Source organism: Neoarius graeffei, chromosome 7 (assembly GCF_027579695.1).
Source record: "Neoarius graeffei isolate fNeoGra1 chromosome 7, fNeoGra1.pri, whole genome shotgun sequence".
Lineage (NCBI taxonomy): Eukaryota > Metazoa > Chordata > Actinopteri > Siluriformes > Ariidae > Neoarius > Neoarius graeffei.
Window position 1 is genome coordinate 80,312,745 of NC_083575.1, and position 23,053 is coordinate 80,335,797.

At 42.0% G+C, this 23,053-nt stretch overlaps 1 protein-coding gene across 3 annotated transcripts in view; it reads right to left on the minus strand.

The window, feature by feature from the left end:
* The window catches only part of lef1 (lymphoid enhancer-binding factor 1), a 66,534-nt gene that overhangs the window by 30,813 nt on the left and 12,668 nt on the right, over positions 1-23,053 (minus strand). For all 3 annotated transcript variants that reach the window (XM_060926479.1, XM_060926477.1, XM_060926478.1), the window contains exon 4: positions 5,223-5,346. In XM_060926479.1, coding sequence (XP_060782462.1) covers positions 5,223-5,346 — 124 coding nt within the window. The remainder of the gene's footprint in view (positions 1-5,222; positions 5,347-23,053) is intronic.

The following is a 23,053-nucleotide window of genomic DNA, read 5'->3' on the forward strand; positions in this document are numbered from 1 at the left end:
TTACTTCACTTCATGCTTACTATATAGAATAGTAGGGTGCGATTTGGGACATTAACCATATATGCTGTGTTCACATATACACCGGTACGATAGTGGTATAACTGTATCGATACAAAGTATACCGGTACAGTTTAGTGCATCTGTCCACACTAGCGAGAAATGTTTGCGGTTTTCTTTCACGGTAGTTGAAATGTGCGTGCGCGAAATGTTTTCGTGGTTACCGAGTAACTTCCTTCCGAGAATATATGGCGGATGAAACAGCGTGTGTGCGCTTTTTGTTGTCAGTGTACAGTCTGTATTCCTGGTGGTCATTTATTCAGTCGAATCGTATAAAACGCGCGAGGCAGTTGAGAAAGAAACAAAGAAAACGAATCTCCGTTCTTCACTATTTTATTCAGCGAAGACATCGATTGAGGTGTGTGACTTTGCGCATGCGCATTATATTTGTATCGATACAGAGCCGCTTCATCTGTCCACACTACAGCGAAGCGCTACAGTACCGGTACGAAACCCATACATTTGTGGGTTTCGTACTGATACAGTTATACCGCTACAGTACCGGTACAGTTGCTAGTGTGGACAGGTGTTGGGGTACGAAAGCAGTTTCGTATCGGTACAAAATCCCTAGTGTGGACAGGGTAATAGATTGCTGGGGTGCTTTAATAAGGCGTTATTAAGATCCTATAACAGACTGGGCGGAGTTATCAAGTTTGTCACTGAATTATTAAGCTCGTCATCGTTGCTGAAGTTGTATTCTTAATTACAGTGAGCCCAGCTGTGATGTATGGATGGGAGCCCGTACCCTTAATGAAGAGACAGGAGGCAAAGTTGGATGTGGCGGAGTTGAGGATGTTAAGGTTGGACAGGATAAGGAACGAGCACATGTAGAGAGCTTGGGAATTAAGCTAAGAGAGAGGAGACCGAGATGGTATGGGCACATCCTGAGAAGAGATGCAGAGCATGTTGAGGACGGAGCTGCCAGGCCCACGAAAACGCCGAAGGCCAAAGAGGAGATACATGGATGTGGTGAGAGAGGACATGAAAGTGGCAGGTGTGGTAGAGAAGGATGCGGAAGACGGGGAGCGATGGAGACGAAAGATCCGTTGTGGCGACCCCTAATCGGGAGCAGCCAGAAGAAGAATTATGATTAGCAAAAAGGCTTGTATGGCAAGTGCGCCATATAATCAGAGTTTGATGATGAATGCATTTTGAAACTGTGTTATTTAGAAAAAGCAAAACTGTTGATATAGTGACTTTTTTTTTTTTTTAAATAAAGAGACAATTATTTAACATTTGTGGAAAAGGTCTCCAGTATCAGTGCTTTATACTTGTAGCAGTCAGTAAGTTTTCTACCATGGGAAAGTCTTCAGGAGAGAGAAAATCACAAATCTTTGGCCGCCTTCACACCTGGTATTAACCTGCGTCCTGGGTGAAATGGATAGCTCCAAGTACAGGTATGAAGGGGATCCAATGCATCCTGAATGTGCACTGGGATCTGATCAGTCAGCCTGTACTTGGAGGTGGTCTGGGCTGCATACGGCCTTTTTTTTTTTTTTTAAATTTAGCAGTGTGGACGAACACTGAAGGACTGCCTCCTTAACTGGACATCCGCTGTGTAAACCAAAGTACATCCTCATTCCCCACGACAACACGGTCATATTAAAGCATAACAAAAGGTTAAATACTTTAAATGCTTCATTTAAATGCAGTAATTTCCGGCAGACGAGACACCAGAGTTTCCGTTACACTTTTTTTTTTTTTTTTGATGGCCAGTATGGCTGTTAATATTCCAGAATTACAGCCATATAGAATGACTACTGGACGTAGGACTTTAATAGCCATTTAATAGTCTACATTTAAACAGCAATAAAAACCAAACACTATGATCTAACAAATGCATTTTAATAAATGTAAATCAGCATGAATGAACGCTTTGCTTTCTGGCTGACACACCCCTGGCCGAAGGACGTCTGCTTTGACATTTCGGAGCCGTGCTAATGCGCAGAGTCGAGCCAAAGCGCAGGGCTGTTACTAGGAGTGTTCACAGCTTTAGAACTTGTGCGATGCTTAGTCACATGACCAAATCATCATAACAGCAGAGGTAAATAATGTACAATGACATTTTGCATAATAATATCAGTTTAACTGTATTGGCAACATGTGTTATAGGTCACACAATACTAGGCTATTTAACATGCTATTTATTTGGCATATTTCCCACCAGATCTTTTCGCCATTGATATTTTCATCTGCTGGACACATGATACCAACTACACATGAAATCTGCTAAAATACACGGGACGTACGTTGCTTCCTCCTGCCGGTGAAGAAAAACAAAGCATTTGGTCTTCACAAACAGAAATTATGTACATGTTTATTTGCATATAGAGCAGGGAACTGAGGTCTGATCACTCAAGAGGAACGTGAAGGTAAATGCCAGGTGTGAACAGATGTACTCAGAGCTGTCCTAATCACCCAGTACACATTAATAACAGGGTGTTAAAGGGGCTGTTGACTCATTAAAATTATTAAAAACACCCCACCTACACTGTCTCAGACCAAATACTACTACTGTACTACACTAAATAATATGATTAATTCGAGTGTCATAATTTGCTACTTCATACAGTGGTTAGCACTGTCGCCTCACAGCAAGAAGGTTCTGGGTTCGAGCCCAGTGGCCAACAGGGGCCTTTCTATGCGGAGTTTGCATGTTCTCCCCGGGTGCTCCGGTTTCCCCCACAGTCTAAAGACATGCAGGTTAGGTTAACTGGTGGCTCTAAATTGACCGTAGGTGTGAATGCGAGTGTGAATGGTTGTTTGTGTCTCTGAGTGTCAGCCCTGCGATGATCTGGCGACTTGTCCAGGGTGTACCCTGCCTCTCGCCCTTAGCCAGCTGGAATAGGCTCCAGCTTAGGGATGGCGAAAACTAAAAAAAATCTTGACCGACCACCAGGCCTCATTAGCCGGTTAAAGTCGGTTAACCTATGAGTTTAAACAGGGATGCAAATGGCGGGCCTTTTGGCGGATGCCGCCTTTTTCACGGCTGAATCGTGCAGATCCGATTTTTTTTTTTCGGGGGGGGCGTTGGAGTGTCTGAATAATTTCATCAGAGTAAATTCTGTATTAAAATGACTAAATAAGCAAATGCTGTTACAGTCCATGAAACACAGGAAGTACAAGTATGAGAAAAAAAACAAAAACAAAAAAAAACAGTAAATTAGAAAGCTGCGCACGTTTGCGTGGAAGCTGCGCAAATGTGCGCAGCTTTCTGATTTACTGTTTTCTTCTCATACTTCTTATGTTGCATGGAGTGTAACGGCATTTGCTTATTTAGTAATTTTAATACAGAATTTACTCTGATGAAATTATTCAGACACTCCAACGCCCCCCCCCCAAAAAAAAAAAAAAAATCGGATCTGCACGATTCAGCCGTGAAAAAGGCGGCATCCGCCAAAAGGCACGCCGTTTGCATCCCTGTTTAAAATTCTAGAATTGGAATTATTAGAATCTATTCTAAATCTAACCGTGAGCATCCGCACATTCAGTCCCAGTCGCTGCCCTCCACTCACATTACCTTTTCTACAGAGCGAAACATTTAGTCAAACGCGGCACTGATGTTGAGGGGTTTGTATTGGAGCGGAGGACAAATGGCTCCAGCTGAGAGACAGTTTCAGTTGGCCATGATGGCGTTGAAAATAAAGTCAAGTGCTAGAAGTAGTACATAACATTCAGTGATGGGAATAACGGCGTTAAAATAAAGGCTGTTATAACGCCGGGTAATCTAATTAATTAGCTACAATCGTTATAACGCCGTTACCAATATCAACACGCCATTACTGCATGGTATTGAAGTTGCTCTGAAGCCGTCACCGACTTGGCTCACAGACATAAAAGCTGCGTTTGTCACTCCCCCTCCAGACACCGTTGTCATTTCACTCTCTCCCCTTCCCTCCAAAAGTCGGCATCTGCACCTTTAGTTTGTGTGGAGAGATATGATCTGCAGTAACATGCATTGTTGGCTACAGACCGAAACATACTTTCAGAATGCACTGGCCAAGGCAGGACTAAACTTGATGTGCCTTCTAATAATAATTTAAAAAACAAACAAACAAAAAAAAAAAAACCACAATAGTAATTTGTAAGCTAAAAAGCCTGTGTCTACATTTTTCTTTCGCCGAGTGGCAGCTGTCTTCAACTGGGGCGGGAGGGCGGGACATGACTGAATGGGTGTTTCTGATTTGTCAGCTGTCGTCCTTACACCGCATGGCATGCCCCAAGCGTTTACAACACAGAATTCCAGGTTCTCCGCTCCAAAATCGGCAGCTTCAAAACGATTGATTTTTTTTTAACCGACAACCAAAAAAAAAATTAACCGGTTGACATTGATTCGGTCAACCATCGGTCAAACGGTCATCGGTTAACATCCCTACTCCAGCTTGCCCGCGACCCTGCACAGGATAAGCGGTTACAGATAATAATGGATACAATGGCTTACCATTTAGCATAGCAGGGTCTGGGATTTGACCTAGCCTAACTGTAAACGATTTTCTTTCAGCCCACGTGGCAATCTTTATCAGGGTCGGTAAACATCTGTAAAATTCTGTTTGGCTGCTTTAAGAATAAGAGTAAAGGATAAATTCATTCAATTCCATTGATGAAAGATACCATTGTTGATGTTTAACCTTAACACCCGTGTTGCGTTCTCCGCAACCTCCAGAGAACTCCTACATTCAGGCTCATCATTATACGATTGGAGAAACGAACAGTGGTGTACCTGATCATGGTACGGACAGTTCTGGGTTCTCAGTATTAACTGTATCTTTGCATTGGATTCGTTAGAAAGGCACAATGAATGGCTCACTGATGCTGAGAAATCAGGCAAAGTGCGTGTGAGAATATGTTTTCACATGGTGTGGGACTCAATTGAGGATATTTATAGCTCACTAGACTGCCACGACATCACCACATCCTCCCTATCTTTTTCCTCCCTCATATTGAGTTGCTGTTGAGATGAGCGTCTGCCGGAAGGAGCACATATGGAGTTGAGCTTGTGTGCAGTTGTTTGCCAGACCCCCTGCCACCCCCACAGACCCGGTTCTTCCAGCTGCTCCAAACTGCTGAGCGGAAGGAGGACAAGGTTGAACCCTACTAACTGCTGTTCTAGGGTGCGTCTTTACCAAACTTATTATTTTAAGGTAGGAGTGTGTGTTTGTACGTACCTTTGGAGTCCTGCGGGTGGTGCGCGGAGTGAGGGCCAGGGGCAAAGTGCTCATCGCTATAGGTGATCAGAGGTGTGAGGGGGTGAACTGCGTGGGATGGCTGCACCACAGGAACCTTATTTGACTGCAGAACAGACACACAGGAGGGGACATATTAGAATTCAAACACTTTATAAAAAAAACATTAGCGCAACAAATACATTGGACTGTCGCATCGCTTTTCAGTCAGTCAGTTATGCTGTATTCACACTTATACTGGTACGAAAGTGGTATAACTGTATCGATACAAAGTATACCGGTACAGTTTAGTGCGTCTGTCCACACTAGCGAGAAATGTTTGCGGTTTTCTTTCACGGTAGTTGAAATGCGTGTGCGCAAAATGTTTCCGTGGTTACCGAGTAACTTCCTTCCGAGAATATATGGCATTCGTTATTTCGAGAGCTCGAGAAAAAACAAAACAATTATTCCGTGATCTCGAGAAAACAAAACAATTATTTCATGATCTCAGCTGGATCACTGTATCTCCGTCGGGAGAGACGAAGCCGGGCCAGTCTTCTGCGGACGTGCCGCGGACTAATTTTGAAATTATCCTTTATTAAAAGACTTAATGCAATCTCTCCCTGTGTCAACCCCTGATCAAAATATTGCCTTATTAGGTGATCGATTATTCCAGACATTCTAATGACCAAAGTTGCGTCTATACAGAATGAGAAATAGCCCCAAAGTCAGCATATCACAAGTCTCTTGGCGCACCTGAATGAACCATTTCTCAGCTGTTTACTCGAGATCATGAAATAATTTTGTTTTCTCGAGATCACAGAATAACGGTTTTGTTTTCTCGAGATCTCGAATTAGTGGTGTTGTTTTCTCGAGATCCTGAATTAATTATGTCGTTATCTCGGGATAACAAGGTAAATAAAAAAAAAAAAAAAAAAAAAAGGATTATATGAAGGGCCTCTCTCGGCTTCCATACGGATGAAACAGCGTGTGTGTGCTTTTTGTTGTCAATGTACAGTCTGTATTTCTGGTGGTCATTTATTCAGTCGAATCGTATAAAACGTGCGAGGCAGTCGAGAAAGAAACAAACGAATCTCCATTCTTCACTATTTTATTCAGCGAAGACATCGATTGAGGTGTGTGACTTTGCGCATGCGCATTATATTTGTATCGATACAGAGCCGCTTCATCTGTCCACACTACAGCGAAGCGCTACAGTACCGATACTGTACCGGTACGAAACCCATACATTTATGGGTTTCGTACCGATACAGTTATACCGCTACAGTACCGGTATAGTTGCTAGTGTGGACAGGTGTTGCGGTACGAAAGTAGTTTTGTATCGGTACAAAATCCCTAGTGTGGACAGGGTATAATAGATGATCCTCATGTGATGCGATTTTGGTAAGCAACATGAAAAACATTAAGAAAATAAGAAAAGCAAATTCTAGTGAGCACTCCTTAATTGGCTTCAATTACTATTTTTTTGGAAGGAATAAATATCACCACGTAGTAACAATCGTACCATGTCACGGTATTTCCAGGGGGAAAGAGGAAAAAAAAAAAATCTTTAATCGGCTCATTTCCGAACGTTAAAACATTACTCAATGAAATTAAACAAATCCTTTTGTTTCTTTTTCCTATTTAAAGAAAATTACATTCATGTTTGTTGTGATCACTGTTTAGCTCTTATCTACAGCATGCCCTGGTTAAAAGATTAAAAAGTGGTGACCTCACATGCCATAGTTTATCACCTACATTCTCTCAATCACACCAAATATTCCACTGCAATACATGGGAAGGAGAAAAAGAGGAGGGAGGAGGGAGAGCTGGAGGAAGGGAGCGCCACAGGGCAGAGGCAGAGCAGAGGTCTCGGGGCTGGAGATCAAAGGGAATCATTAGCCGGTGAATAAGGGAGTTCATTACAGAGCTCCGGCCGTCTGCGGTGGAACTAAGCAGGGTTAATCACGTCAGCAGCGGCCTCAAAACACACACACACACACACACACACACACGGACTGACTCACAAAGCCAAACTCGACACTAAACAGCGCACACACACACACACCCACACAGCAACCCCAACATCGTCAGGATGTATACGTTACCATAATGATTATCCGTTTCATGTAACCCAAGTGAACCACTTATGACCAAATTTCATCTTTGGAGGAATGACAGGAAAGGGGGAAAAAAAAAATTCCCTAGCATTCACACGGTCACTGAAGACCAACAGGGTGTTTATTTCCCCAAATCCTGAGGTTGATGTTCCCATCCAGTAAATTACGCTCCTGACTGGCCCATGCAGGCCGGGCGAGCCCGAAACGACCATGTGGTCCTGGAGGTTGGGCTGCGTTCAAATGAGTAGTCTGTCCTAATTTGTGAGCAGAGGTTGACAATCTCGACCCGCTAATTGGCAAGAGAGGCCAAGAGGGAGGTGGAAGGTACCATTATTGCTTCATGAAATGGTCTGGTTTCAAGCTGTAGGGTGTGGGAGTTTGTGTGTGGGAGTCTCTCGTGGCTGGCACCACATTGCCCCAAGGAGCACAGTGTTCTTGCTACAGCATGGCAAAATATATTAGTGGAGAAACGATGAACGAAGGCCAATAGGATGGCAATTAGTAACAGAAATGTAATAACGGCACTATAATTGTTGTCAGTTAACATTTCTGATTCTCTCAGTCATAATCCAAACCACCGACTGTATAAATAAAACACTAGGATTTACAGAAAGTGTACTTGATACATGAGAAAACCATGAGAACGAGAGTCTGTGGTTGTGTATATTTCATGGTAGACCAGTTTATGACTAAGGTTAAAAGGTCAGGGCTAATCCAGGTGGAGGATTAGCTTTAACCAACGTTATCCTAGCATAGGAAGCCTAACCACGACCCAGCCTCTACTAATAGCATGCGACCCGAGGCCTGTAGTCTGAGGCAGGTCCGAACTTGAGGCCTAAATGATAGCATGCGTGCTTCTTCCTTTATTTTACGCCTTTCAGCTCATATTGGCTTTTCCTGTGGGAAGGAGATAAGAAGCGGGTGGATTTTTCTTTAAGCCCCCCATCCGTGTCTCACAGTGGGGTGAAAAAGGAAAGAAAGACGGAGTAGTAAAGTAGAGAATGGGGAAGTGCTGGGGGGGGGGGGGCATCATTAAAATGCTCATGAAAATGAGCCTCTCTCTCAGCACAACACACACACCTTATCCAGCTAGTATAAGACTGTTGACTTGCAGCATAATCAGAGTAAAGAGCTCTTGCATTTCATTCGATGGCATATTGGATCTCTGCACTTGCCCAGTCACAGCTGTCAAAGTGCATTTTAGTCAACTTCTTAATAAACCCCCAGCACCGTGCATCATTTCAACCGCTAGGCTAATGTGACACGCGCAGCCTGAGGAACTAGAAAGTCACAATATTTACCTTCTCTAAAATAGCCCTTGAACAGTAGGTTCAATCAAATAAATCTTGCAAAATATAGTCCTTGTACGTCGTAGCGGTCCAATTCACAAAGCTGCAGTCTTTAATAAAGCGAAGGAGTTGACACATTCATTGAGGACTGTGCAAACACTTTTACTGATGCAGCCCAGGATGTGGTGACCACAGGAACCGAAGTCGATGGCGTCATGGCAACTCGGCCCCAGGTCTCGTGGACGCTACATTTACACAGACTGGGTGGGAAGGTACAGGGCACAGGGCAGCCATGCTGGGAGTCCCTGTAGCCATTTAACTCTTTATTGTGAGGAAAAATAATAGGCTTAGGCCTTTCTATTCACATTTGGGGAGAGGTGGCATGGACTGGAAAAAAAAAAAAAGATTCCATTTGGAGTTTTATAACCAGGCTTGGCTTCACAAGAACCTTAGATGTGGTTTTAAGAGAAATTTCATTGTGTGGAACTCGAGCTGGCCGAAGTCCTACAGAAACTCAGAGAGAGAGAGAGAGAGAGAGAGAGAGAGAGTGTAAAATCCTGCTACAGTGCTAAAAGGTGTCTCGAATGGGCTAATCAACCAGTGATGTACAACTGTTCTCGCGGTAATTCTCCAAACGTTTCCTCCTCACACTACATTTTATACTCAACTCAATTATCCCACTTCTGCGACATGCAGGAAAAAAGAGGAAGCAGGACTTATGATAATCGCTTACCACTTCTGTAATTTATATGCAATGAGGACTTGTGATGCTCACGGCTACAGTTGAGCAGGAGCGAAACCGTTCGCTCAGTCAGGGAAATGAAATGTTGAAGACGGATCCTCAGCCTAATAAAACACAGTCAGTGAAGCTGGGCTTCATGCCTGCACGCGGTTCTCCTCAATTCCACCTACATGAACCTGGAGCTTAAGCAGCTCACTCGCCGTTTTCGCTAGGATCGTGCAAAAATCATAACTAAAAATCGGCAGTCCTGCCAGGGTCATGTGATTTCAGTGGTAATGGATACCTAGAACACTAGATAACCAAGTTGTGGGATTTATCAAATGTGCCTCAAGCAGCATTAAGAAAATAATGATGCGGCATTAACCCATTGACGCCGGATGCTGCGTCACGCAACATTGCCCCTAGCGCCGGTTGTTGCATAACGCAACATTGTCCCAAATGCCGGTTGCTGCATAACGCAGCATTGTTGATTTGTCATTATTTTCAAGACTCATCTATGTGTTAACAAATGTGTTAGTGTTAATGCTGAATGAGCATGATCCAATAAAAGCAGAGAATTTTATCTTTTAAATGCAACTTATTTCATGTCTTTATGTGCTTCAGAGGCTGAGATACTGAATTTTTCATAGGCGTTTTCAATTAATTATTTTTATTTCAGAAAACCCTCAGGCAGATGGGGACCTTTTCTAAAAACTGGCTTAGGCATTTGCAGACGTTTTTTTGCAGGCGTTAATGGGTTAAATGTTAAATAATTAGCAGTTTGTCTAACATTTTAGAGAACAAACACCACAACCAGCTCTTTTCCGTTCTATTCATTCGTTTCTGAAGACTTCGATATTCCTGGGTCAGAGTTCCTCAGTGAGAAGCAAAACTCAAGTCATTTGAAGCGATTTTTTTTTTTTAATTTCCGTCCTGCACCATTTCACTTCTGAAGATGAATTTTAATTCATTCTGATCAGTGCTTTAAACAGAAAAAAAAAAAAAAACCACGCAGACAGATGATGAAAAGGAGCGGCAAAAAGAATATTAAACAATTGAAAATAAATGTCTAAATTATAACAATAAAACGAGAGTTTCATATAACAGAGAAGCAATAGCACAAAGAACAACAGACTGTACATTTAGATTTTCTTTTTGATAGTTGAATGTTGGGATGATTTCACGAGCTAGCTATAGATTTCAGCCGCTCAAACAAAGGATGTTAAAAGGCCACAGGCAGAACACACCCAGCACCGCCTACACAGCGGGGCCAGGCCAGGTGTTCCCGCTCAGATCAGCAGGAATGCATGACCTTTACACAACAAAAGGTGAAAACACACCATTCTACTGCCCTGCTACCATCAAAGCATCCCAACAAGCCACACAGCACCAATGCACTTGTTTGGGATACAACCATAAAATTAGATGCTTAAATAAATAACCAATTAGCATCAGAGAAAACAGGCAAAGCCCGCAGTCTTTACTGGAGTGTTGAAAATGGAATGCGTTATTGGCAGGACAGCCTTTTGGCCAAAGGCCTTAATGTAACCAAACCCAATTAATGGAGAAGAAAGGAAGATTTGCAGCACATGCCACGTGCCTTGGGTAATGAGACAGAGAAACAGTGAGCGAGTTAAGAAAGCAGGAGAGTGAGTGAGTAAGAAAGACTGAGTGGAGGGGTGGGGTGGGGTGGGGAAGAGGTACAGTAAGAGGAAAAATAAACGTTAGAAATCCTGCCCTGGAGGCTGAAAAAAATATTCACATCAATGAAGGGCTTCTCAGTCTTTCTTCACTCCGAGCAGTTCATCTTTTCCTCCATACACTCAGACAAGTTAAAACACACTGTCCTCAAATGACCAGAAAGCTTCGCACACTAGCCATATGGTGCACCTTTAAAAAGCACCATTCAGGTTTCATTTCTCATCACTGATGAAAGCTACTCATAATAAGACATAAGAAAAAAAAAAAGCTATTGTGTCACAAAACTGACACGTTTTTACAGCGTCCAGCATACTGAACTCGTATTTCTGCTTGAGTTACTGAGTGTTACGGAGTCAGTCAGCTGCTGAATCCGGCTGGAAGCCAAAGGTCACAGCGGTGTTCAAAATGTCACAAGATATCCAGGACGAGTAAAAACTGTACTCTTAAACTTAAAACCCTTACAGTAAGCCAGTATGTCACTGGGCTGCGACAGCTTGCGAACGTCATTCGCGAGAGTTTTTCAGAAGTGTCTTGAAACGTTTGCGGGGCTTCTCAATTTCCTCGCATGAGTCGCAAAGTGTTGCTTCTTCGTTGCTGAAATTTTGAGCGTGTTCAAAAAGTTTGTGCGACAAAATTTCTCTCAAAATAGCCGCAAACGCGTCGCAAAGCCGTCACGAACCCTTCTCAAATCAGTTTCCGTGAGACAGGAAGTGCGAGTGTATCTCACTGGGCTGCGACAGCCTGCGACTAGTTGGAGACACAACAATCGCGGTAAAATTGCGGTTAGCCTAGCCTAACAATAAACAATACCGGACAATGGGCAATATCTTTCCTGCTTCCCCCCACACACACACTTACCCTAACCCCACTTCTCCCCCCTTTCCCCCTTCCTCATATCTTATTCTTTTATATTTGTATATGTAAATAATTTATTTTAATTTATCTAGAAGGTTTTCTCTATTTCTTTTCTCTGTTTATCTGTAATGATGCTGGTGGAATCTTAATTTCCCTGAGGGAACCCTCCCAAAGGGATCAATAAAGTTTTATCTAATCTAATCTAATCTAATCTAATCTAATCTAATCTAAATATGCGAATATCAATTCAGTGTGATTCCAAGTGAAAATTGTCGCCAATTCGCATATTTTATCGCAATTGTGTCTCCAACTAGTCGCAGGCTGTCGCAGCCCAGTGAGATACTACCCTCAACATTTTAGAGGGGTTTTCAGTTGTTCCTCTGGGGATCTCTTAAAGGTTGCATGTAAAAACATACAAAACAGTGCTTTTCCCTATCCAACAGGGCTCTGAGTAGGACCCTAAAGGGAGGCCCATCCATCCATCATCTGTAGACACTTATCCTGTGCAGGGTCTCAGGGAAGCTGGAGCCAGCTGACTACAGGTGAGAGGCGGGGTACACCCCGGACAAGTCGCCAGATCACCACAAGGCTGACACATATGCCCCTTTTCCACCAAAGCAGTTCCAGGGCTGGTTCGGGGCCAGTGCTTAGTTTGGAACCGGGTTTTCTGTTTCCACTGACAAAGAACTGGCTCTGGGGCCAGAAAAAACGGTTCCAGGCTAGCACCAACTCTCTGCTGGGCCAGAGGAAAGAACCGCTTACGTCAGCGGGGGGCGGAGTTGTTAAGACCAACAACAATAACAAGACCGCGAAAGATCGCCATTTTTAAGCGACGAGAAGCAGCAGCTGTACAAACGCGAAGTCATCCATTATTATTATTGTTGTTGTTGCTGCTGCTGCTTCTTCCGTGTTGTTTTTGCTTCGATATTCGCGCCAAGGTTTATGCAAATGTAGCGCTGTAACTGACGCATACAGCGACGTAATGACGTGGCTCCGCTTAGCACCGCGAGCTATGGAAAAGCAAACTGGTTCTCAGCTGGCTCGCAAGTTGAACGAGTTGTGAACCAGCACCGGCTCCGAACCAGCCCTGGAACTGATTTGGTGGAAAAGGGGTAATAGAGACAAACAACGATTCACACTCACATTCACACCTACGGTCAATTTAGAGCCACCAATTAGCCTAACCTGCATGTCTTTGGACTGTGGGGGAAACCGGAGCACCCGGAGGAAACATGCAAACTCTGCACAGAAAGGCCCTCGTCGGCCACTGGGCTCAAACCCAGAACCTTCTTGCTGTAAGGTGACAGTGCTAACCACTACACCACCGTGCCGCCCCTTATTAGGAGGCCAAAATACCTCTAACTCTTAAAGACCCCTTGAAGAACCCATCTCATACGAAGTGCCAAGCCAATTATCCTGAACTTTTTGTCTTGACAAGATCTAGGTATTAACCTGAACACCTACCAATAAACTGCAAAGTTAAAACATACACTCAGAAACGGGTGTTCTTTAAGGGCTTTTTGGATAATTAAGGGTTCTTAGTACAGGTATGCATCAAGACCCAAGTGAAGAAAAATAAGTCATAGAAGCTGGTGGTATTTACTTTTCATGCGGGTGCTCAGATATGAAGCTCTACAGACAAAGGGTAGTATCTCACTGGGCTGCGACAGCCTGCGACTAGCTGGAGAAACAACAATTGCGATAAAATATGCAAATTAGCGACAATTTCACTTGGAATCACACTGAATTGACATTCGCATATTTTATCGCAATTGTTGTGTCTCCAACTAGTCGCAGCCCAGTGATAAACACTCGCACTTCCTGCCTCTCAGAAACTGACTTGAGAAGGGTTCGTGACGGCTTTACAACACCAGCGACGCATTTGCGGCTATTTTGAGAGAAATTTTGTCGCACGAATATTTTTGAACATGTTTAAAATTTCAGCGACGAAGGAGCGACACTTTGCGACTCATGCGAGGAAACTGAGAAGCCCCGCAAATGTTTCAAGACACTTCTGAAACTCTCTCGCGAATGACGGTCGCAATTTGTCGCAGCCCAGTGAGATACTGGCTAAAGAATCATTCATTAAGGTGAGCATATATAGAGTGCTCTTGCGGTGCTGTGCTTTCATTTGTTCACCTTCAGTAAGTGTGTTTTCCTGTTGTGGATATTATCATAAATATTAACGGTGTGATTTAGGTGGATTGGGCAAACTTTCCTCAGAAGTGGGTAGGAGTCAGGGACCATTTATTTATTTTTAAAAATCCGAAACACAGTTTGGAGTCAAGTTTTACGCATTCCCCCTGAAGGATCACAGAAACGTGTACTCTCCTTACTGTTCCCATGTAGTCCTATGCAATTTAGGAGGCGTAAACTACACAATCACGTGATTAATTATCAACAATATATCATGCAACGATAAATAGCAGTATAAATTTATGACTATTCAATTAAATTATAAAGAATCACAATTATTATTAGGCTGCATAATCTCAGTTTCTCCAATCTGTAAATGCGTTGTTTAAACAGCAGAGGGACCAATAACATACAATATCAGGAATGTGTGGGACTTCAACCTAGGCGGAAGTAACACAGCTCTAATGCTGTTAACCCCCCCCCCAAAAAAAAGATCTAAAATAGGAAAGAGCTGTTGTAAGATTGACTACAAATAGATTTAAGAAATCAGAGCTCTCTTTTTATCAACTACTAAAAGCTAAAGAAAAGAAGAAATTGTAGTACAAATATTCTTAAGTTTATTAATAAAAGACCTATTTGTAATCTTTCATTTTTATTAAAAGGAATATTTTAGTTAATAGGCTAATATATATTTTACCCCAACCTTTACAAATGTGAGTAAATAATTATTGGCGATTAGGACAATTAAACTAAATATTTTTAATTAACAAAAGGAATATTTAAGTTGATAAAGAATAGGAAAATAAAATGTTGCAGGTTTTTGGTAATATTTTCTTCATTTAATTTTTTTTTCCCTCCAAAAATACCATGGGGGATCAAATTCTGAACCCAATATCATGAATCGAATCATGAACTGGGCAAATCATTACATACAGTACCTACTACTGAGTTTCCATGCCTAGTTACTTTTCACGGTGTGGTTAATGTCAAATATAACGCATTATATAAATACAAATATAATGCATTATATTACAAAGAAAGGCTTTAAGGCAATCAATCAAAAGCTGGCTTCAGCCTCCATTTTGTAACAGGAGAGATATGTATATAGAGTAAAGGCACAGCTATCATATGCAGATAATTTCATGTATTAAGTCACAGACAGCTGAGAATCAGAGCTGTTAAGAAAAAAAAACAACTAAACATTCATTTGGCAATAAGCTATATATCCATTACATTTAGTTGATTGTTAGCATTAGCTTTTTCACATATTAGGCAGCAAATTAGCCAGTGATACATCGCTGCTGGTTTGGGAACATCTAAGAATCCCCCAGGAGGAACTGCCAACCGGGATAAAAAACACACACAAAAAATAAACGAATGAATAGTGCAAAAAAGCCCTCAATGAGCTCTACATTTAACTACGATCATCTTTGCCATATACGTCAAAATAGCCCTGGCTGCATATTAGGAAATATGCTCTGAGTATTACATCAACGGCAAACTGGAAATATGTACACGCTGCATAATAAATACTGCTTTTGGCAGATCTTGGTTAATAATTCGTTTCAAAACACGGTCCATCTGTGCTCCGTCATCAACCAACACAGGATCAGGTCACATGACCAGCTCAGTACTGCACGGACAGACGTTAACAATAAATCAGAAACGCATTCAGACACGTTTTAGTGGCGTGCTGCCAAAATCAAAGCAAAGCACAGCTACCGTTTCTCCTCTTGCCAAAAAGTCACTGCTAAATGAACTGAAATTACTTTAGCAGATTGTATAATTGTGCACGTTTCATTGTGAACCAAAATACTTTGCAGGGATAAATTTTAAGGCTCGAAGATTAGTCTTTTTGTGTGTGCCGAGACTAATATTCAACTTCAGATGTTCTTTATTCCACCTCGGGCTGTTTTTCCTCGTCTCTGCCTCAGTCATTAGGGATCTAGATCAAAACCCAGGATTTTTATAAAGCTATGTAAAGGAACGTTATATGGTTAGATGTTCATTTATGACTCGATGTACAATACAGACCAAACCATCACATTTGTTTAATATTGCTACGAACACACACAAACCTGTGATATGCTTACAACCTGACAAGTTCACCATCGAAAAAAAAAAAAAAATTGAGAACCATCCATTTAAAGCTCATCAGGAACATATACGATTGGTCAGAATGCTTTACATCTTGATGTCACTATTGAAGTTAATATTGCAATAATGACGAGCAAACATATTATGCAGAGAGGTTAATACCTGACCAAAGACATCAGTTCAAATGTTTTAGATATGACTGGCATGCAACAGTGCTCTCGAAAAGATAATTATGCTACAGTGCAAAGTGATGCTGGTTTTTAATCTATTTAAAACTCTGCTTAGTCATTTGGTCACGTGGGGCTCTTTGGTTGTTGTGGTTTTCCAGTGGCTGAATAGAGGCCTTGAGGACTCTGTGTGGACTTTTATTGGCGTATGATGGTTGGGCGAGCATCTGATTGGTTGTGTGGGGTTTTGAGAGGGTTTGGCTGAGTTCTTAGCCCCCCTGCAGCCTGAGGCTCATTAGCACAGCAGGGCCTGGTCACATCAAAGCACTGCCGAAAGGTCAAACATTCCACTGGAGCAACCCAGTCAGCAGGCCCGGCTGCTCCTACCAACCAAACACACACACACACACAAATTAATTAATAAAAACCCAGGGTTGAACCAACCCCTCTCAAAAAGCCACACAAGCAGATCTGAGAAACAAGAGCGGTCATCTTTACTGATCTCTACAGCCTCCGTGACCTCAACGAGGCACAAATGAATGAACGAGTGGTTACTCCTTCTTCTTGGCCGGTGCCAGCTTTCTATCAGAGCTATTTATAGCCATCGTTCTCTGCAGCTGTAACACACTATTTCATCCATTTAGCTGGGGTTTATGATAAACATGCTGCCAAATGAGCTACAAGTGCGTTATACACACGAATTAAAAAAAAAAAAAAAAACTCCAGGGCAATAATCGTTTCCTAGTAGATACGTTTCTCTAGTAAGCTGCTTCCTACTGTCCAGTAACAAGAAAATGCAAGAAAGAATAAGACAAGGGTAAAAGGGCAGTAAGAAAGCTAGAGCGTGGAGTGGAGTGAGGGCTAAACACGTTTTGGCAGACACTGAGGTGATGGCACAGAGGAAGAAGGAGGAACGTGCCTGCTGCGTGTTGATAGTACTACACTCTCGTTCACACAGGTACTCAGCAGTCTGAATGTGAATGCCTGTCAGTCTGGATTTGAGGAAACCGGCAGCGAGGAGAGAATGGAGCCTGCAGACGGCTTTATACCCCGACCGGTATAGCAGCCTCTCTCTTTCTCTCCTGCTCGATCCTCTCATTCTCCGTCTCTCCGAACAGCACGGCTGGTTTCAGGTTAATGTGGTGGGAACACTGTGGTATGCGCATCTATGTGCACGTTAAGAGAATAGGAACATGCAAATCTCCATCGTAATATAGTTTTTACAAACCATGTCATCAAGCTTTCAGTCCCAAATCCTGATATGTTATGTTATTGCCTTAACCTCTAACATTCAAGATGCAAACTTATTCAAACTTGCATTATCCAAAGAGTATTTTATACGGAGTTGCTGAGGCGATTTATTACAAGATGTAACCACAGATTAATCTACCGAGGTCATGATTTAATATTTCAAAGCTGCAAATTACAGCTCATGGCTGCTATGAATGACGATGTAACTTGAGCCCATGACTGAATACGCTCTGGAATGGCATATTTAATACATGGACTTCAATTAATCATCTTGTGAGAATTAATTTTATTTGTACAAAAACTAGAGATGGTAGTGGCAAGGAAAAACTCCGAATCCATAAAACAGCAAACGTTGAAGAATCGCACTCAAAATATAACCCATTCTCTGCACACCAGATAGTGAGGTAGATCATAGACCGTGATTCTTCTCCAACTGTAGACTACAAAGTCAAAACAGTACAGCATGTTGAGTAAATCCTGAATAGCAGAAGTCTTTAGGATTACAACAGCACTTATGTTTGCTTTGGTCCAGAGTAAAATCGCAAATGCGTGTCGTCACAAAAACGTGCGACATCGCCCTGCGTACGGACTCGTAAGAGATGCTGCTTGCTTTTGACCTTGCTGTGATCTGTTGGTTCGCAATGGGAACAGTCGCAGAACTTTTTGATGATCGCACCTCATGCAAATTGACAGCATCCAGGTGAGACTATTCACCAAAAGCAGGAGCGAGAGTAAGGGAATCTATTCACTCTGAAATTTTATGGTTGTCGTCGAAAAATGACAAAAACAACACCAGTCTCGTCCTTTTGCAAGAGAAAGAAGGTTTATTGCAGAAACAGACAAGTGATGAGAGTCCGACACACCCCTCACGCCGTCCCTTTGTTTTCAAATCTATATATACACACACACTCTTTACTAGATAAAAAGGAGACATTACATCGATTGCATTACATCATTGCAATTACATGCCTGGAGCATGATCAGCTCTAAAGCTGATTGGATCTTGTCTAATCACTGTCTTGTACGCACAATCTGCTACGTACGTCTGCAGCATGATAAGATAAATGTTTCGGTGCAGAATGTTCTGTCGTTTGTCCTTTAAGAGGCAACACTTCACACATGATAAACATGCTGGTGTTTGGTGTTGGATCATTTTTCCACGACAACCATAAACAAATTGAATTGAATTGAGAAAAGGAAAATTGCACAAAAAAAAAAAACAAAAAAAAAAACACACCAGTACGACACTAAAATGTACTCTACATGGTAACATGGACCAACAGTATATCCATATCACAACATCAGTGACTCCAGTAAGTCTTTATGCGACTTTCCAATATTGTAAAGTGTAATAAGATCAATCGTCAGTTTCCAGAGTAGTCAAATTCTTTAATTTCTTGGTTTTACTTATTTCACAATAAATTGCCACAGGTTATTTACTTCCTGGCCATAAAAGGAGTCTGTCAGAAATGCAATTATTAAAAAAAAAACAACCACCATGTCACCTGAACAGGTTTGTAATTTTACAAGAATTTATCATCAAAGTCCTATTAGACAGGGCGTGACATAAATGATCAGTGCCTTCTAGCTTGCTCGTTAGGGATAAATTTATAAATTGACTTATGTAAACGTTATATTCAGAATTGATACAGAAATGTATAGCTGCTTTGTGACCATGTCCATTGTTAAAATCATTATACAAATAAAACTTGAGTTGAAATTATTTAAAAACGCTTCAGTTTGTTCGTCTATCTTCTCTAGGTCATGTTATCAGATTCAGCTGGTAATGGGCTCATTTGTGACGCATCCAGTAAATATTCGTTTCAGTGAAACGGATCAAACGGCTCCTTCATATCCAATTTTCCAGACATTAAATCATCCTTCTTAATAATAATAATAATAGCAGCAGCAGCCTTTGACTTTATGCATTTCGTCCAGTTTTAAATCAGCTGCCAGAAAAAAAAAAAAAAAAAAAAAGTGTCAACATGGCCTCAGTCATTGGATAAAATCAAAATTCCATCCTCTTCAGTAATGTATTGCTTCTGCTCACACGCTGGTGTAAGAGAAGACAGGATAATGAACAAAGTAAAAGCACCAAGGGAAGGAGAATCCTGTATTCACATACCCACATGCAACTCAGTTCATCAAAAGACATGATGAAGCTTTGAGGCCTTGTTGCTTGTTTATTAAAAAAAAAAAAAAGGCATTGAAAAGCTCCATCCATTTGAACCTGTGGTTGTGAGCCACCTGAGTAAAGACCTCCCTCTTTTAGTCTCCGCCCACATTCAGCCCCCGCACAGACCAGACGTGTATTAATGACCGCGTATTCTTCATCAAATGGCCATTCTCTCATTGTTGTACACAACAAGGACAAAAAAGCAAAACTGACATGATCCTAAAACCTCTCACTCCCTCTGCTCCCTCCTACTAAAGCCGCCCCCAGAGGTAGGACAATGTTGCACTACTAACAGGCCGCATTGTGGAGGATTAGCTAGTTAGCCCCAACACAACTGCTTTTCAGGCTGGGATTATCCAGTATGCGAGTGAACACACACACACACACACACACACACACACACACACACACACTTTAACAAATGTCTTTTCCCCACCCTTGTACGATGACGGGGCACTTCAACAAGCTCTCAAGAGTTGACGAGCACCTCCCCCAGTCGATACTTTTGAAGAAGCGCCTCAGCGACTTGTCAGGAGCCAAAGCAAACGAAACACGGCCCTGTATGGAACAAGGCCAATCACAACGACTGAAGGATGTGCGCAAGCCTTTGTTTTCTTTTGCCAATATGCGATTTTAAAAGGAGATAAAGAAAGAGGGCTGGTTGGTGATGGAAAAAAAATTAAATAAAATCTTGTACGCCAAGCAATAAAAGTCATAATTTCCCACTGAGAAAAGGAGGGGGGAAAAAAAAAAAAGGCCGTGTTTGTACCCGCTGTAGAGAACTAAAAGCAAAGGTGGTAAAGAAAACACAACTTCACAAAACTTGTGTTTGGAAGCAAAATCATTATGATGCATCATTTAAAACACTTCAAGTATCATGATGTGTCCATTTTGCATTTATGTCTATTGCGTTTCTTTTTGTGTTATTTGTTCATGTCTATTTTGCACTGCGAGTACCGAGAGTTACTAAACTGTGTTTCGTTGTTTCTAAAACAAAGTTCTATCTTGTTTTTTTTTTTAAAGCCACTCCTTCTCTAATATCATGTAACCATCAGTGCAGGTTTGCCTTTTGTAAGAGACAGATATCAATAAGCACCAAGTGTTTTTATTGGACTTGAAGATACCTATAATAATAATAATAATAATAATAGGGCGGCACGGTGGTGTAGTGGTTAGCGCTGTCGCCTCACAGCAAGAAGGTCCTGGGTTCGAGCCCCGTGGCCGGCGAGGGCCTTTCTGTGTGGAGTTTGCATGTTCTCCCCGTGTCCGCGTGGGTTTCCTCCGGGTGCTCCGGTTTCTCCCACAGTCCAAAGACATGCAGGTTAGGTTAACTGGTGACTCTAAATTGACCGTAGGTGTGAGTGTGAATGGTTGTCTGTGTCTATGTGTCAGCCCTGTGATGACCTGGCGACTTGTCCAGGGTGTACCCCGCCTTTCGCCCGTAGTCAGCTGGGATAGGCTCCAGCTTGCCTGCGACCCTGTAGAACAGGATAAAGCGGCTAGAGATAATGAGATGAGATGAGAATAATACACAGCACGCTCACCGCGTACCATGTGTACTGCTGTTTTGCCTCAGTTTCTCAGGTCAGACTGATGCAGTATGTGCGCTCGCAGGTAACTTAAAATGCCACTCACCTCTCTAACATCAGCATGGAAAGCATCACATGGATTCGACTTATAAGCCACAATTATGTTGCAGTATAAACCTGCTTTACTAATTATATACAAATCTCAAAACAAATACAAACCTCTTCTGTTCAAGTGTTTGCATTTCAGAAAGTCTGCTTTCACCACCATCCACACTGCTTTAAAATAAAACCAACAAAATTTCTTCACTGCTCTGACAATGACTGGAAAAGCAGATTTTCGGCTAAAAGCCACTATAACGAGGGATCAAGCAGCCGAGTGGCGCAAAAGCGCCCTGATCAGAGACACATGCACATACTCACACACTCTTGCTGAAAACTTTCGAGCATTTCATCATCCTGCATCCAGAAACAGATGAAGATAAACAAAAAGCTAACTCCCAGCATGACTTCAGTCAAGAGAGGAGATGTGAAAAAAGAAAAATCATATAGTAACAAAAAGCAGAAGAATAAAAATAAACCAAACGGAGGAAGAAACAATAGCCCCCTTGTACACAGCATGTTCGAGGCAGGAATCTTATGCCTTTATTCTGCCTCACGTTCTGTGTAAAATGTCTGAAAGTGGAACGGGAGGTCTGTGTTGTTCCGCCTCGGAGCCTGAGCGATTGATGGGCACAGAAGCAGGATTGACGTCTTTGTAAAAGGAACAGCCGGCGTGGTGGGACAAGGGTGTGATATTTTTGACGACGTTCTTTCTGAGACCTGTGTGAATTCAAATGTCAGCATCTAAGGTCCGTGTGCCTTTCTGCCTCAAATCCCATCCTACTTTCTCTTCACTTTCTCCTCCAACATATTTCTGATCCCAAAGCAACTTTGCTTGCATCTGAAGAGTTGCATAAATAGGCACAGCTAACAAAACCACCTCGCTCATTTCACCTGCCGTTATTGTTTTGAAAGCAACGCTGGTATGCTCAGGGTATTCGTATTTCCAATGCATAGTGCGTCACCCTAGACACTGACACACCGCTGGGTCACATGTGACTAATCCAATCCTAACTCACTGGTGTAAAAACATACACTGGTGCCGCTTTATGCTGGTATTATTTGGCTCAGGATAAACAATCAGAGCCAGAATATTAAGGAATCTTTATGGCAATATTAAGGAATCTGTGTAAAAAGGGCTACTGTGAGATAACAGAAAGGCAAAAAAGTACAAAGTGAAAAAGAAAAATAGCAAAGGACCGAGATAGAGATAGCACAAGAGAGAGAGCACCAAAGTGCATGCAAAAATTTGTCTATGAACATGCCTCCATTAGCTAAAAGTGTGATGCGCGTTTTTTTTTTTTTTTTAAATTTAATATATACATATATATCAGCCTTTCTCAACCGGGGTGCCGTCTGGCTTCATTAGGGGTGCCGTCAAAAAATTATATATTCTAACACTGAAATAAATAAAATGAATTAAAATTCCAAAAAACGATAGTTACACTAATGCAGATCATCGCCGCCTCATGTATCATCAAAATTTGTCTCACGACCCCCTTTCCCATCTCACAACATCACTGCCGGGGTCAGCGTATGGTCAGCGTGACTGCATATATTTTATATGGGGGTGCCTTGAGAATTTGCATACTTCTGAAGGGTGCTGTGACTGAAAAAAGGTTGAGCAACGCTGATATATAACTGAAGACATTTGTGATACACAATATATAAGCTTAAACTAAGAGCAAAACAG